This window comes from Drosophila mojavensis, unplaced genomic scaffold (genome assembly GCF_018153725.1).
Source record: "Drosophila mojavensis isolate 15081-1352.22 unplaced genomic scaffold, ASM1815372v1 contig_80, whole genome shotgun sequence".
Taxonomy (NCBI): Eukaryota; Metazoa; Arthropoda; class Insecta; order Diptera; family Drosophilidae; genus Drosophila; species Drosophila mojavensis.
Genome location: NW_025318906.1, coordinates 12,142,472 through 12,158,295, shown reverse-complemented (window position 1 = coordinate 12,158,295; position 15,824 = coordinate 12,142,472). Strand labels below are relative to the sequence as shown.

Genomic DNA, 15,824 nt, shown 5'->3' with positions numbered 1-15,824 from the left:
TTTATTTCGTTTATCAGTTTAATAATATTGCTTTGTGTTAATTTAAGCTCTTTATGACGAAAGTCTGAAATTTGTGTCGCCTAATTCACAATAAGTAAGCCCACTTTTAATATTTACTTATCTTATATAAAAAATATAAAAAAAAAATATTTTTTTAAATATTTACACATATGGAAACCCTATTTATGAGTTAAATTATCAAACAAAATCGGAACTAAGGTCGTTAGACGGCTTTAGGTCAGCGTGATAAGCATCAAATTTATTGTGCATGCCTAAAAGTATGCAGCAATAATTTCATACAAAAGTGTTTATACAGTAGCATCTAAAATAAAGTATACAGCCATTAAATTATGCCATTTGAATTGAATTATACCCAAAATTTATGGTCTCAAACATTTTATGCCTAATCCAGCAAGCTGAATCCAAAATTTATAAACTGGTATACATTGTGAAATATTTCAGTTAGAACATAACAATACCTTGTATATGGAAGCAAACTTTCGTCTCATAAAACAGATTCTTGGCTTCTGACGGTTATACGGACAAATATTAAAAAAACACCAAAAAAATGGCAAACTTAATACGCAAAATTCTAAAGCAGACCAAAGATTTCACCCAATGGTAAGTTCAAATCAGAGAAAGTTACTACCACTAACAAATGACGGTACTAGGAAATACTTGATCAAAAGCAACTTTAATCTGGCTAACGTAATGCGAAACAGTACAGACCTGGAGCTAGAGGAACTGCGTTTGGTAAGATCAGCCAGATATCTATATATATACACATATTTATGATAAATATTTACAGGAGCGCGCTGAGCTCGAGGCCCGATCGAAACTGCTCTGGCAGAGACAGCGTTGCGTCGAATCCATGTTGACTGATCTGACGAGGAGCATTAAACAAATGGAATTCGACATTGATCTAATGCGGATGCAGAAGCCGGCGTCCATAGCACCTCAGGAAACCCCAACAAATGAAAAGCCACCAGCGAAACGGGAGCAAAAGATATAGAGAGATACAGGGAGCGGGAGAGGGAACGAATGAGAGAGAGGGAGCAAATAAGTCTGTGATTTTGTTTTCCTTTTTTTTCTTCTTTTTTTTTTTTTTTTTTGTTGCGTTCGCTTATCAGGGGGCTCACTTGGAAGACGCAAATTGCAAAAATCCCACTCGGTGCTTTACCGCAAGCCGCAAGCGACTGCTGTCTCCATATATAATCGCCTCGCCCCACTGAGCTGAGCTATTAGTCGCACCGAGAAAGCTTCACCGAGCACATCATGAAATTCATCGCACTCTGCTTCTTTCTGCTGTTGGCTCTGATCGCGACGCTCGGCAGCCTGCCCGGCGCAGTGGCAGAACCATCCCGTGACAGTGGCGGCAACAGCTGGAGGGGCGGCTCCTCGGGCGCCCGGCCAAAGCAACGGCCCTTCATCTACGATGCGCCCATACGACAACCTGGTCGGCCCCAGACTATGTACGCCTAAACAAAAGCCACTGACTGCCCTAAGAACGATCAAAAATCTTTTTGCAAAGTTCAATAAATTATTAACAGCTTTATAACAACTAAAGATCTGTGATTTTTTTTTTGCTTGTGGTGGGATGAGAGGGCATCTGTGCTGAATATAGATAATCTTTGTCAGCATTTATGTCTAGTGAATTTCCAGCTCAATTTAGCCTTACCTTAGACTTCAAGTTGAAGTTTGAAAATGCCACTGGCTTTCATATACTCATAAATTTCAATGCTTTTATATTTGTAAATTTATTATTCAAAATTTTAAGCATCTCAAAATTAACAAAATGACTCCCATTCATCGGTTTCTGAGTTTCTTTGTTGCCAAGAATCTGCGCCTGTTGCAGTCATCGCCATTGGTGCGCTGTCAACAGTTGCTGAAGTGAGTATGATATGATATGATATGATATCGATAACTGAATCTCCTGCTGCTGTTCGATCACCTGTAGATTTTCCAGTCAGATCCATGAGGCGGGCAAGGCGAAGGAGAATGTGCATTTCCTGAAAATGGTACGATATGGAATGCAGCCGAGGCTCTGCAATTGACTAACCATCCTCTATCTGTTAGCAACGGGAACAGCTAAAAGAGCTGCGTCAGAAAATACTTAAGGAAAAGGAAGTGATCAGAGACCGTATCCAGCAGCTGGACAAGCAGATAGACTCCATCAAAAGGAAAAACGATGAGCGTGAAAATACTAAAACCTGATTCGCTTGGAAATTATGAATACGTAGGCCTTCCGAATAACTTCAATACTTTGAGAATAATACTTTTAAAATCCATTTTAACATCTTGAATTTTCGAAATTGTTTTTTTTTTTTAATTTTAAATTTTTTCTTTTAAGGATTTGGAATATGGCAGCCTTGTTCTGGGGCCTCAAAACTAAAGCAGTATTGAATTTGTTGAGACCGTTAAGATTAGCTCACGTCACAAAGTTTCAGTGAGTTTTCAACATCATATATATCAATATATTTTAATAATTAAATTAATTTAATTAAAGACCTTACAGTCGAAAATTGATGAATAATATGAATCCGCGTGACTATCAGAACGCCTTGCAAAGAGTTGGTATTATTGAAACTTGTGATTTCTATATAATTGTTTTTACTTCTCATTTTAATAGCTCCATTTACAACTGAACTTAATCAAGAAGAAAAAGCTGCACGATCGCCTCAGGCTGGACTATAAAATTGAACAATTGGATAGAAAAATTGAATACGTAAAATTGCGTTTAAAGGATGCAACAAGGAAATAATATAATTATGAATGTTGAGCCAAAAGAAATGGAAAACATTAAGAATTCAATTATACATAATTAAAAACTATTGAACAGTAAATTTAATAAAATTATATACTGTTTTATAAAAAAAAAAACAATTTCTTCATTAATAGAATCAGTCATTAGTTAAGTTGTCTACTCTGAAGACATTACTCCTCAGTTTCTCGACTCAGTTCGGAAATCCTTTAATAAATTCGAAGCAAACATAAAGCTCTTGGACTTAAAATTCATTTATTGAATAGATTTTCCAGTTGACTTATTTTGTTTGTCATTTTGGCATGAACTGGAAATTCAAAAATTTTTTCAAAATTCAAATTCAATAGCCAAAATTGCATTGCTGTGCATAATTTTCATTATGGACGGTTTATTCGGCTGCAGATTCAAAACAGCTTTTAACCTGTTTAATCCCCAACGTTGTCTTTCCTTCCAATGCGTTAGGTGAGTCTTAGATCCAATGCAAAGAACACTTTAAATGTAATCGAGTAACATTCTTTTGTAGATCTAAGTCTGCAAAGTATTACGAAAAAATACCCAAGGAATACAGCAGCCCCAAGTTACTCAAAATGGTGCGTACTTGACTCAATATATGTAGTTAAGCAATATCGAATTTCCATTTTCATTAGCAATACGATGCACTTATGGACTTGAGGCGTCAAAAGATGGCTGAACGAAGACAACTGGACTATAAAATCCTGGACCTGCAGGATAAAATTGATGAGATAAGGGACTTGATAAGATACTAATCAGCTTGATGAAACAAATTCAGGAAAGAAATATGCTTTTATACTATTATTGCTAACCAATAAATTCTCCGCTTGAAAACATTTTATCATTTGACTTTCATCCCATCGTACATCTATCGTATACCTAGTATGAATCGTAGTAGGCGCCATAAAAACTTGCTCATTGTTTGTATAGATCAGGTACATTTTAAAGTAATTGGTTGACTGAACTTTCCAAATTTTGTAATTGAATTTATACCAGGATTATGTTGTTCATCAAATTTTCGTATCGACTTTTTATGGGCGCTTTTAGTGCCAACTCGGAAAATTCAATGCTGAGCAACATGAGTAATATATCCTTGCATACGAAGCATGTCACAGATATCCATAAGATAGGCAAGGCCAGAGAGAACGTTTACTTTCGAAAACAAGTTTGGATTCGCATACCGCATTCGTATATTCACGATATCAATACTAATATCTATCTCCATTCGCAGCAATACGATCAACTACAAAAATTAAAGAAAATCAATGAGGAGCAAAAGGCAAAAATTAATGAGAAAATTGATGAGTTATATGAAGAGATTGAGGAGATCTCGACAGAGATAGAGAAAATGAAAGATGACAAATGAATGGAAGTTCGACTCAAGCCTAACTAGGTAGGTCTTGACTAACTGTCCCCAAAAAGTTTTGACAAAATGTAAAGTCAAATTAAATTTCAAAATTTTTCTGTTCACACAATACCTCTTTAGACATTTTTTTTTTAAATTAGAATGCTGCCTGTGTTCAAGGCGCTTGAGTCCGTTCGGTTTGTCAAACCGATCTTTGATGCAATTCCACAGGGCTCGATTTTTATCATGTCTCGTCATTATACCAAGGAGATTTATGAGAGAGCCCGTGCCGTAGAGAATGCGCATTTTCTAAAAATTGTGCGTAAATATCACTAGATATTGACGTACATACATGGATATCCTTACTAACGATTTCCTTCTGTGGCCATAGCAAAATGAGCAGCTCAGAAATCTGCGGAACAAAATTGCTAGAGAAAGAGGCCTGCGGGAGCATAAAGTGGAAGCCAGTTTGCAAATGAAGAGCCAAAAGACGGACAGCAATCGGAATTTGCATCAGACTCAAAGTGTGATAACCCAGCAAGCAGATAATTAAAATGATGTTTTTGTGATAAATTAGTAAAATGATTGTGGTAACGGGGCCAAGTCGCCGACTCGATCAGTAGGCTGATGCATATCTGCTAATCTTTTGATTGAACTACTTATTTATTATTATTATTATTTTTTTTTTTTTTGGAACAAAATTCAAAATTCTTCATTGCATTAACATGTGGATCTGCGTTCAGCACAGAGGTGCGGTAAGGAATATCATCAGGTTGCTGCAAAGGACATATCGACAGAGCCGCATAACCGAAGAAGAAAAGGCGAAAATTACCAAAGCAAAGGTAAGAGACACAGTTGTAGTCGTAATCCAATAAGAACATCATTCGATTCCCATACTTTTTCCCCCAGATCTCGGCTATGTGGAGCAAACAAGTTGAGAATTTATTGCGGGTACGTAGCACTCGCTGTATAGGAACTTAAGATCTCTTTGCAATTTCCAAACATTTCTCTCCTAGAAACGTGAAATGTTGTCCCTCATCAGGGAATATATTGTGCTGCAGGAGCGCTATGTGAGCTCAAGATTGACAACGAACAAGCGGCTGCTCGCCCATGCAAAATACTTACAAGTCACCAGGAAAAGATCTCCACTGTAGACAGATATATATGCTAGCCATTGAAATGGGATATGCCACGGTGATCTTCATATTTTTCATTAAAAAGTACTCATCATTTTATTTAAAATAGTTTGTATTTCTCATTTACAGTTGCTTTACAGGAAGCGTTACATAACAGAGGTAAACAAAATAAAAATAAAAACAGAAAAATAATGCTGCTTTCAAATGTTTTTCTTTGTTTAAGTATACATATATATATATATATTTATCGGCATATATATAGTTCATAGAGTGCCAGACAGCATTTCAAAGAGAATAAGTTTGTGTTTGTGTTTGGGGCGCACTTGCAATTTAATTAAATATGGCATTTAAAACAAAAACATTTCCGGTACATAAAGAATAAATATGAAATCAGCATTCAAAATTTTGATCATATAATAGTAGGTAGGGTATACGCATAATACAATAAAGTGAATAACTTAAGATCTATAATAAGATAAAAAGATTTTGTTGTTGTTGTTGTGTTGTGCATTTCGTTAGTCGAACTCAAGTCAAGAATATATATATATCCATATATTTATATATATATTTTGTTTTTATAAGTACATTTTAAAATACATTTGTGGTAAGTAAAGTGTGTGTGTCAGTGTGCGTGTGTATGTAGGTTTTGAGCAACATGGAGAGCTGTTACAAGTACTACAACTAAAACTAAAACTAAGTAGAACTAAAAACTTGAATGCGTTCGGGCGTATTCACAAATCACTTGACTTGGTCAAGTGCCGAGCCACAAGACACGCCGCGCCTCTCGACTCCCGCTCCAACCGCTCGCTGCTAAGTGTGTGTGTGTGCTTGTATGTGTGTGTGTGTGTGAGGTAGGCTGAATGCTTGGGCTGTTTCTGGTTGTATTCGGGGCGAGAGTCCTTTAACTATATCAAATAATATGGCATACTTTTGTGCGCCACTGCAGCTGCAAAGCGAAATGAGCTGCCGTCTGTCTCTGTCTGTGTATGTGTATGTATGTATATGTGTATGTGTGTGTGTGCTTCTAGCTTTTAAATACTGGTCAAACAATGCCAGGAATGTTGTGAATTGCAGCTCAATGTGTCCTTGTCCGTGTCTGTGTCTGTATCTGTATCTGTGTCTGTTTGTGTGTGTCTGTGTGTGTGTATTTGTGCCTTTGCCTGTCTGTCTCTGGATACAAAATTGATTCTTAGTCTAAAATTTAACTTTAGCTACGCCCTACGTGCTAAGTGCTACGTGCTACAAAGTTACAGCTACAACTATAACAACGATGAAAACGATGATAATCAAGCAGTTAACGTTCCGCCCAGCGCTGCTCTAACTGGGCAGCCGCTTGCTGGCCAACTCCTGCAGCTTCTGCAGCGCCAGCGTCTTGTTAATCTCGACCAGATCGCGGCTGTGCTTGGCCGCCTGCAACTGGACCTCCAGTATTTTCATGCGCATCATATGCTCCTTGCTCTGCATCTCCATGAACATGCGCAGCTCAAAGGAGTTGGCTGTGCTGCTGCTGCTGGTAAGAGCGCCGGCGACGGCGGCGGCGCTGCTGCTGCTGCTGCTGCCAGCGCCAACGACGCTGCTGCTGCTGCGCTCCAATGCCTGGCTATCTGAGGAGTGCGGCACAGTGCTGGCCAGTGGCAGTGGCAGGGGCAGCGATGTCTGTTGCTCCTCGCTGGCCAGACTGCTGCTGCTCGTGCGCTGGCGCTTGGCCATTGGCTTCAGCACATCATCGTCGTCCTCATTGTTATTGTTGTTGTTATTGTTGTGCTGCTGCTGCTGCTGCTGCTGTTGTTGTTGCTGCTGCTGCTGCAGTGCCGCAGCCTGCGCCTGATGCTGCTGTAGAGCAACGGCAGCTGCTGCTGCGCTCGGGAATTGGCCACTGCGCAGCGCATTGAGCGCCTCCAGCGTAGCGGATATGTTGTTCATGTTGAAGCTAGGCTGAAAGCCGGACATATCGCCACCAGTGGGTGGCATGAAGGCGCCACCAACGGCGCTCGTGTCCAACGCGGCGGCCGCCGGACTCTCTGACTCGCGCAGGCCGTTGCGACTGTGATTGGGCGACACACTCAGACGCTCCCCATTGGCATGGATGTCGCTGCTGTGATTGTTGTAGGTCTCATTGAAGGTCTCGTTGGTCTCCTCCTCCTTGATGTCCACATCGCATAGCTCCTGTGGCGGTGTGCGACTGCTGCAATTGGCAGGCGGCGAAATTGTAGAATTAGTTTATGATTTCTCAGCAGATCTGATTGGTTTTTTAAGGCTACTCACTCATCCATGTCGTGCTCATCGGCATTGAATTTGTAATCATCGCGATATTCAAAGTCCTCCTCGAGTGCCAGCGGTATTTTGGAGTAGTCAATGCCATCGAGCGCCTCCGACTTGCAGGCCTTTTTCGCCTCCTGCATAAAGTCCCAGACCTCGAAGGTGAACGGCGAGGGCTTCTTGCGATCGGCCACCTCGGCGCCAAACCTGGCCAGGCGATTGTTATAGTCGAGTATCTCATTACGCGTGCAGGCTGCAAATGACATCAATTGATTAGCTTCAAGTCGCGATTAATCGGAATTAGTTCAGGCTCACCTTTCATGCGACGCCATTGCTCCTTGAGGCGATTGCAGGTGCGATCGGTGCCAAATTGATTCGAGAACTTTTGATGTATGATCTTCCAGGCCTTGTTCTTGACGGCAGTTAGTCCCGCATCGAGTCGCTTGTTCTCAATGATGCGCATATCCTTGCGGCACAGATCCAGCAAGTACTTCTTCTCCTGATGATTCCAGTTCTGTGTGCGCTCCCGCTTCTTATACATGTTCATGGATGGACTGTTCATGTATTGCGTCATTTCTGCAATTATATCGAACAGATTGCAATGCCTGTCGAATGGGAATCCAATCTAAGGAGGGGGGGTACTCTACCTGTCTTCAGATCGACACCTTCCAGCAGATTGTGGTTGGTGCTCTGCCAGTTGGCGGCTATCTTCATGAAAGCCTCCAGATCGTTGGCCGTGTACTGTTTGTTCACCTGCAACAATTAGAAAACACACACGTTAGCCATTTGCATCTCTCCCAGTTACACGTTAATTAAATCCGCATTTTAATCCAAACCAATCCCAGCTCAAACTGAGCCCCCGCATCGAGCTACTTGGGCATGCAAAGCTTGTGCCGGCTGAGGCTTGTGAAACGCTTTAAGACGCACTTGAAGATTCATTGAACCTGAAGTTTTCGGACTCAAATTCCAATTGTCAGCAAAAGCCAAAAATAAAACAGACTAAAAAGCGCAAAGCAAAAACAAAAGAATGAAGGATTCGAGCTCGTTCTCGTTCTCATTCTCATTCTCATTCTCTTTTCTTTTCATTTCTTTTTTTCTTCTCTCTGATTTCTGACAAGCGCGTCTGACATCGTCTGATATTCTGATATGCTGCCAATATGCGATGCCACATTAATTGATTTTCAATTAGCCAACAGACGGCAGTTGCTAGACAAAGGGGGCAAAGGCAAGGGTCGAGGGGCGAGTGGCGGGCGGGAGAGGGACGCGAGACGTGAGGCTTCACACGAAATTTAAATGTTTGCAGGCCATTTTGAAATGGGCCAAGATATTATGAATAACAATGATTGCAAATGCATTTGTATAAAGAGAATCAAATAAATTGTATCCAAAGAAACAATACACACACACACACACACACACACACAATAATAACACTCTCTCAAACAACAGCTGCCGACATTTTGTGCGCTTTTAGCTGTATGCGTGTGTGTGTGTTTGTATATATCTTTCAGGGGCGATCAAACGTCGCACTGACAGCCAATTATATTAAGATCGAATAAACTTGCACACACACACACACAGATAAACACACATACCACTGCAGCCAGATTCTTTATAATCGGCTGTACATATATAGCCAATATGACCATACTTTATATATATATATTATATATGTTGTATGTGTGTGTGTTTTTGTGTCGTCTCTGTATTTCTATCCAAAACTTATGCGCCATGCACATTGGACAAAACTCAAAGAAAAGTTGCAAGAATAAAAATAAAATAATTTTAATATTCAATTCATTTGTTTATGTATGTATTGTTTAACTTAAATGTTATGGATAAAATATAAATAATTTTTTATATATTTTTTTTAAATCTGTATGTTTGTAAATTTTAATATTTTAGTACAGATTTTATTATCTATATTTTTTTTATAAGTAAGGTAGTAAATAATTTATTAAAATTTTGTTTCATTAATATGTCATTTAAATTTATTAATTTAAACTTGTTTTTTTTTTTTAAATTATATTTTTAAGTTTTTATATCTATACTTTTATATTTATTTATTTATTTATTTTTTTTAATATTTATATTCATTTATTTAGGCTGCATAGAGTATAAGTGTATTATTTATTATTTTAATTTAAAAATTTAAATTTTTTTTCCTAATTTTGTTCATATTTATTCACCCAATTTTTCGCCCAATTTCAATTGACTTTGTACCACGGCAATCGCTGTGGCGCTGCCACAAGTCGTCAATTTTTAAGTACGTTTTATTGTGCTTTATTTAACTTTATTTCATTTCGATTTTTACCAGCACTCTTCCCGCCTTATCCAAAATGATTACCACTCCTCGCAGCCCCTCTCCCCTTCTCCTCGACGCCACCGTAGCCCCCTCTGATACACCCGCACTGAAAACTTCAGTTCACTTAACGCTGCGCCATGTGTTCAATATTTTTATGCCGTATCTGATTTACAATTTGCATTTGTGAGTACTCATTTCTATATGTTTGAATGGATATGTATTCGTATTTAATGGGCATAGACGGAGAGCGTACACACACACACACACACACACACACACACACATAGTTCTATGTACACATTATGTGTTATGGAAGGAACTTAGTCATTCAAAATTGTGCTTATGATTACGATTATTAGTTATTATTGCTGTGTTTGCCTGATTGCCACATCGAATGAATGTATTTATTAGCAGTTGATAATTATTCAATTTGAGTTAGGAGCTGTCACATTTAAATGCGTAGCGGCTGCTCAGCAAGGGGCGTGGCTGAGAAACAAAGCTGGAATATGCTACGATCACAAATCGAACAGGAAGCTAAAATACATTTAACTTAAGAGAGAGAGAGTAATATAATATAATATAGATTTATTATAGGCATCTCTAGTTAGATTTTAGCTATGCCTCCCTCCCTCCCTCTCTCTGTCTCTCTCTCACTCTATGGTCAGACATCAATAACACAATAACATTTATAATAATACAACAAATAATCACTCCAATCAATTGTGAGCATTAAGCATTGAAATTAAACAAGAAACTAGAAACTGGTTTACACACAATCTCAGCAAATGGCTTGATTTTTATTATTTTTCTCGTTTCTTTTAATATTGAAACCGAAAATAATTATTGCCAGTGCTTTACACGGAGTGTGTGGAACCTACACAGCAGCGACAAAATGTGTCTTAACCTTGTGCCTTTAAATAAAGCACGGCATTGTAGTGAGGCCCACTACGAAAAGCCAAACCAAAAATATCAGACAGTAACTGTCTCTCTCCCTCTCTCTCCCTCACTCCCCCTCCCCCTCCCACTCTATCTTTGTCTCTGTCACTGTTAGTTGTTCAAGTATAATTATGACAAATTAACAAAGTTATTGCATGTTACTTAGTACAGTGAACTATTTGCGTCAAAGAAGCTAAAGCAACGTTACAGTTCACACTCGCTAACAGTTTCAGCTGAAGTGCGAATGGAACGCATTTTAATGGGGTCCATATAAGTACAGCTACGAGTACTCGACTGCCTGGAGGGCATATACACACATACACACACACACACTCACACACACTCTTGTATTTATTTAGGTATTATAAGTACGTAACTGGGAATCGTTAAACTTTGTAGCACTCGAAATGATTTTACAGATTCCATTTTTAATATACCACGTCTTTCGAAATGCCAGAGAGCGAGGTAGCTTAGAGTCACGATCATCAGCTCACTGAGCTCTCTTTAATCTGAGCATCTTTAGGATCTGGAATTATAATATTCAACATGCATAAACAGCGTCTCGTCTAACCCAAAGCAATCAAAACTCGACTTTAATTGAGTATTTGAATTTCTATTGAAATGAATTGGAATTGTTCTTGTTCTCGTTCTCTGTTTTTACAGGGCATCTCTCGACTGCACACACACAGACACACACACACACACACACACACAGCTCGTTCTGTTCTTTTCAGTTTATGCGTGGCGCGGCACAAATTTATGTATTATTATAATTACACAGAGTCGAAATACTAAAATAAAAACTGAAATGTCATCGAACGTTCAAGTGGGCAAGGCAAACCCATGAAAGTGCCCAAAAATCTGAAACCCCATACCAATTTCCAATTCCACATACAATCTACCTACCCCTTCCATTCCGTTCCAATCCATTCCGTTCCGTTCGGTTCAAACTGCTGTGCTCTGGATGAATTCAAGTGGCATCGAGCATTGATTTGTATAGTGTTTATTGTTCTAACGTCGCAGTATTCCCCGAGCTCATTCCGATGGCTTAAGTGGAGCTGGCTTTTCTTTGCTCTCCCTGCACCTCTTGGCGCACACCCTTTTCGGCTCTTCGGTTGAGTACTCGCACACACACACACACATAGAGTTTCAATTTAACATATGCATTTTGCCTTTTATTCATACAAGTTGAACAATTTTTTTTATAATTTGGACGCAGCTGACGGAAATTGACTCATGGCTGGCGAATTATGCTCCAGGTGTGCATGACACTGGCGCTGCCAACAACAAATTTATTAGAAATTGCTACAACAAGCCAAACACAACAACTACACACACACACACACACAAACAACTTATGCAAACAAATAAACTAATTTCATGACGCACACGCGCGCGCCTGCGCAGTTGCTTCAACTGCCGCCGTCGACGTCAGCAGCGTCGCGACGTCAGCGTCGTCGTGGTGTGCTACTTACAATTGTAACTAGCTAAAAAAAAAAACGAATAAGATTTTGTTCGTTTTTTTCCAAACGTGCCTTTGTTTACTTCCCAGCTCAAGCCTGGCCTACACCCAAAAAAAAAGCTGGAAAAAGCGTCGCGCGCGAGTTCAGTGACATTTTTTACTACTTTTTTAGATACTCTATGCGTAGGGTATTACCATTTTATTGGCAAGCATGTAACAAATTGAGCTCTAAACAGGAAGTAGATTATGAATTGAGCAGGGATTCAGAGAGCTTAGAGAATAACCAGCTAAGGTATTCTTATGCTTGTCTGGGAATTCAAAAAAGATTTCTTCCCTGTATATCATAGAGCTTTCTGTTTTAAAAATTATTGTCTAGGATATGGGACATCTATTTATTAGACTGCCTTTTAAACCCTCATCTTCGTTCTGCAGCTTGATTTTCTTAGATCTTCGATCACAGTTCTCTAGATCTAGAGGAAATCTATTTGATATACTAATACTAACCAGGATTTGAGCTCTGATACTCGTTATTCCGCTTGATCTACAGAGCAGCTGACTTAGACCTCAGCTTAGCTCTCAATCCCAGCCCAAAGAATAAAATTTCATTTAATCCTCATGCTCCAGCCGTCTGCACCTTTATCCTCGTTGGTCCTCTTTGTTCTGTTTGCTCTATAGAGCGAATAACTTAGATCTTAGATAAGTTCCCGATCATAGCTCGACTCCAAAAATCTTATCCATTTTATATACAAATGCTATACCAGCTGCGATCTTCATTTATAAGTAGAATAAGCTCATTGATAAATCCCAACTCTCTTGCCGAGATAATCCAAGAGTATTTGCTGTTCGTCTAGTCAAAGTTCAAAAATCTTTTTCGTTTTATTTTCTTGTTTTTTTTTTTTTTTATAGTCTGTGACAATTGCTAAGGCATCGACTGTAAGTTGAATTGCGCATGCGTAGGTAAAACTTACTAAATTATTGGGTTGTGTTTCATTAGTCAGCCCACAAGGCGGCTGTGTGGATGGGGGGATACGCTTTCGGGCGCAGCTGGCTGGCTGGCTGGCTGGCTGAGTGGCTGGCTGGCAGCTCAAAGTTGAGTGTTGGCCCAACTGTGTGCATACTTTTGAAACAGACTGTTGTAGTTGGTGTCTTTGTGACAGCTGCACAGATATCGGCAAGCCAAATGGATTACCTATGCCACTGGGCGACTATTTCTATTGCTATCTCCATCTCAATCGGCCTGGAAACAAATGGAGCAGCTCGCATTTGAATAGTCATTATGCGGTTGAGACTCATATCTCTCTTAAAAAATACAAAAACAACAACTTATTGTACTTATGCGTACTGTCTGTGACTTTCTTTACCCGAACACACACACACACACACACTCGTACCTACACTCGCACACACCCTAAACATGGCTGGCTGACAAGTTCATTACACTGAACACTCGACTCTGGCCCGCACGCCTTATATGGCCAATGCCGATTGTTATTGTATTGTTGCGAGCATATAAATTAGGAGGAGAGCACAGCCTTGCCTCTTGCATGGGGCGTGCTGAAGTCGAAAAGCGACTACAATTGATCTGTCTTCACGTTTTCCCATTCAAATGAACTATTAAACCAATCGACTGAAACCTAGAATTAACTCTAGAGCCAGAGCCCCAAAACTGTTTGTGAAATATAGTTGAATTTCCACTTATTATATTTTATATGATTTTCACTATCTGTCTCTCTCTCTCTCTCTCTTTTTCTCCTCCTTTATCAAGAACTTTCGCTGTGCAATTTCTTTGCAATTTATATAAAATGTATTCGAATTGTTTCTATACAAATATTTGAGTTTAGTTTTGGGTTAGTTTGCTAGAAAGTTGGTTTAAGCACGGCCAGTTCAGTCTCATTGTCAGCAACACCCACACACACACACATAACTCATTTAAGTTGTGCTGTGCCCCCAGCCCCAGCCTCAGCCAACAACGTCTGCTTGCCACAAACTCCAAAAGCAGTTGCCACCAATTGCTGACTGGCATTTGAACATTTTTCGTAGCTGCCACTTTTGAATTTCTATACAAAAAGTTTCTTTAATTGTTTATAACTTGAGTGTGTGTGTGTGTGTGTGTGTGTTAAGTTGAGATATTTTTTGATGTGGGTTAACATTTCTTTAAGCATTTCACTTGGTAAACTCATATACGTTGTTGTTATAAAATCTTACTCGACAATTCTAAACGAAATTTCGTTAGTCATTTTTTTCTTACAAAAAATTTCATTTGAATATTGAAACTTATTGTTGTTGGGATGCAGATGTATGTGTGTGTGTGTGCGTGTGTGTGTATATGTATCTAATTTCTTTTTATGCTGCCAACGAGCGCTGGGTGTGTTGTTGCTGTAGCATTTTATAATCGCATCAAGTCATGATTACGCTACGACTTTAGACTTCTGGCTTCATAGGTTTAGATATATGAATAAATGTATATATGTATGTATGTGTGTGTGTCTGTGTGTACAGCACTTGAAGGCGTTCAAATAATTTCTGGTTCCATTTAACTTGGACTTAAGTCACGAAAACTGAAACGCTTCAAGTAGACGACGGCGATGCCGAAAACTACTTACAAATCAAAAGAAAGAAAGCCTCAAAATTCAATCCCCTCCAAACCGCAGCCCCAACTGCCCCCTCCCTACCTCCCTCACACAGATCTCAGCCATGTGGTTACAGAGTTGAGTTATTTTGTTGTTGTCTCCCTCTCTTCTTCTTCCTTTTTCAGTTTGGCATTAATTGTTCCATGCGCCGAATCTAAGATTGATTGAACGAGTTCAGTGAACTATTCGGGATCCATGTAAATTATCATTACTCGAAGCGATATACGAGCCCGATTCGTTTGGCGGCCTTTAGAATGCAGTCATTAAACAAGTATATCAAATTGACTATGTGTAAGTGTAAGTGTGTGTGTGTGTGGCAGTCCAACCAACCAGCTACTCAATACTCGATACTCATTTGAATTGGCCAGCCAATGCTATATTGAGAGTGAGATACACTCGCTCGCTAAACCACGCCCAGTGGCTGCCATGTCATGTCTCGCAATGCGCCATAATAATAATAATAATAATTACAAATGATCAGATGTCAATTTCTTACAGTCAGCTCTCAGTTATCTGCCGCCCCCACCCCCGCCCTCGTTGCCATACTCGGGCTTAGCTACCGCAGAAAAAATAAGTTGTTGTTTTTCTTTTTCTCCTTTTAAACAAATGAAATTTATTGTTAACGGTTAGTGACCCGAATTACACGTATCGCTTATTTATATCTATACATTACAGGCACACACACACACATACATATATATATATATATAGATACACAGACAGACAGCAGATCAAAACTCTAGACCCAAACGCCAGGGCGATCAACAACGAATTGACTCTGTGTGTGTGTGTGTGTGTGTGTGTGTGTGTGGCATGTATCTTTAAGTAGCATACAAGTCAAGTCAAGCCGAGACTGAATAACTGACTGAATGACAGACTGCCTGACTGTCTGACTGTCTGACTTTCTGCTGTTTAGCTTTAAGCGTTTTAATTGCGCCAAACGCCGCCTACAAACCGAAGACGTAACTCAGCTCAGAT

At 39.4% G+C, this 15,824-nt stretch overlaps 3 protein-coding genes across 4 annotated transcripts in view; 2 read left to right on the top strand and 1 right to left on the bottom strand.

Annotated features, from left to right (window-relative positions):
- The first annotated feature begins 435 nt into the window (after positions 1-435).
- LOC6579621 lies at positions 436-1,082 on the top strand. Its single transcript, XM_002005467.4, has 3 exons — positions 436-621; positions 672-753; positions 809-1,082. The coding sequence occupies exons 1-3, from the start codon at positions 569-571 to the stop codon at positions 1,010-1,012; spliced, it is 339 nt and encodes a 112-aa protein (XP_002005503.2). The 5' UTR covers positions 436-568; the 3' UTR covers positions 1,013-1,082.
- Positions 1,083-1,121: 39 nt separating this feature from the next.
- On the top strand, positions 1,122-1,566 carry LOC6579620 (immune-induced peptide 18). Its single transcript, XM_002005466.4, has one exon. The coding sequence runs from the start codon at positions 1,276-1,278 to the stop codon at positions 1,480-1,482; it is 207 nt and encodes a 68-aa protein (XP_002005502.1). The 5' UTR covers positions 1,122-1,275; the 3' UTR covers positions 1,483-1,566.
- Positions 1,567-5,348: 3,782 nt separating this feature from the next.
- LOC6579617 (probable serine/threonine-protein kinase roco8) overlaps positions 5,349-15,824 on the bottom strand; it is a 45,769-nt gene continuing 35,293 nt past the window's right edge. For both annotated transcript variants that reach the window (XM_044011005.1, XM_044011006.1), the window contains exons 2-5: positions 8,161-8,266; positions 7,829-8,089; positions 7,520-7,766; positions 5,349-7,439 (exon numbers count right to left, since the gene is read on the bottom strand). In XM_044011005.1, the coding sequence (XP_043866940.1) occupies positions 6,572-7,439; positions 7,520-7,766; positions 7,829-8,089; positions 8,161-8,266 (1,482 nt within the window). In that variant the 3' untranslated portion in view covers positions 5,349-6,571. The remainder of the gene's footprint in view (positions 7,440-7,519; positions 7,767-7,828; positions 8,090-8,160; positions 8,267-15,824) is intronic.

Bases quoted from the DNA above. Each gene is read 5' to 3' on its own strand.
- LOC6579621 (XM_002005467.4), top strand. From the start codon at position 569: ATGGCAAACTTAATACGCAAAATTCTAAAGCAGACCAAAGATTTCACC. The intron at 622-671 runs GTAAGTTCAAAT...TGACGGTACTAG, and splicing joins ACCAAAGATTTCACCCAATG to GAAATACTTGATCAAAAGCA. The intron at 754-808 runs GTAAGATCAGCC...AAATATTTACAG, and splicing joins AGCTAGAGGAACTGCGTTTG to GAGCGCGCTGAGCTCGAGGC.
- LOC6579620 (XM_002005466.4), top strand. From the start codon at position 1,276: ATGAAATTCATCGCACTCTGCTTCTTTCTGCTGTTGGCTCTGATCGCG.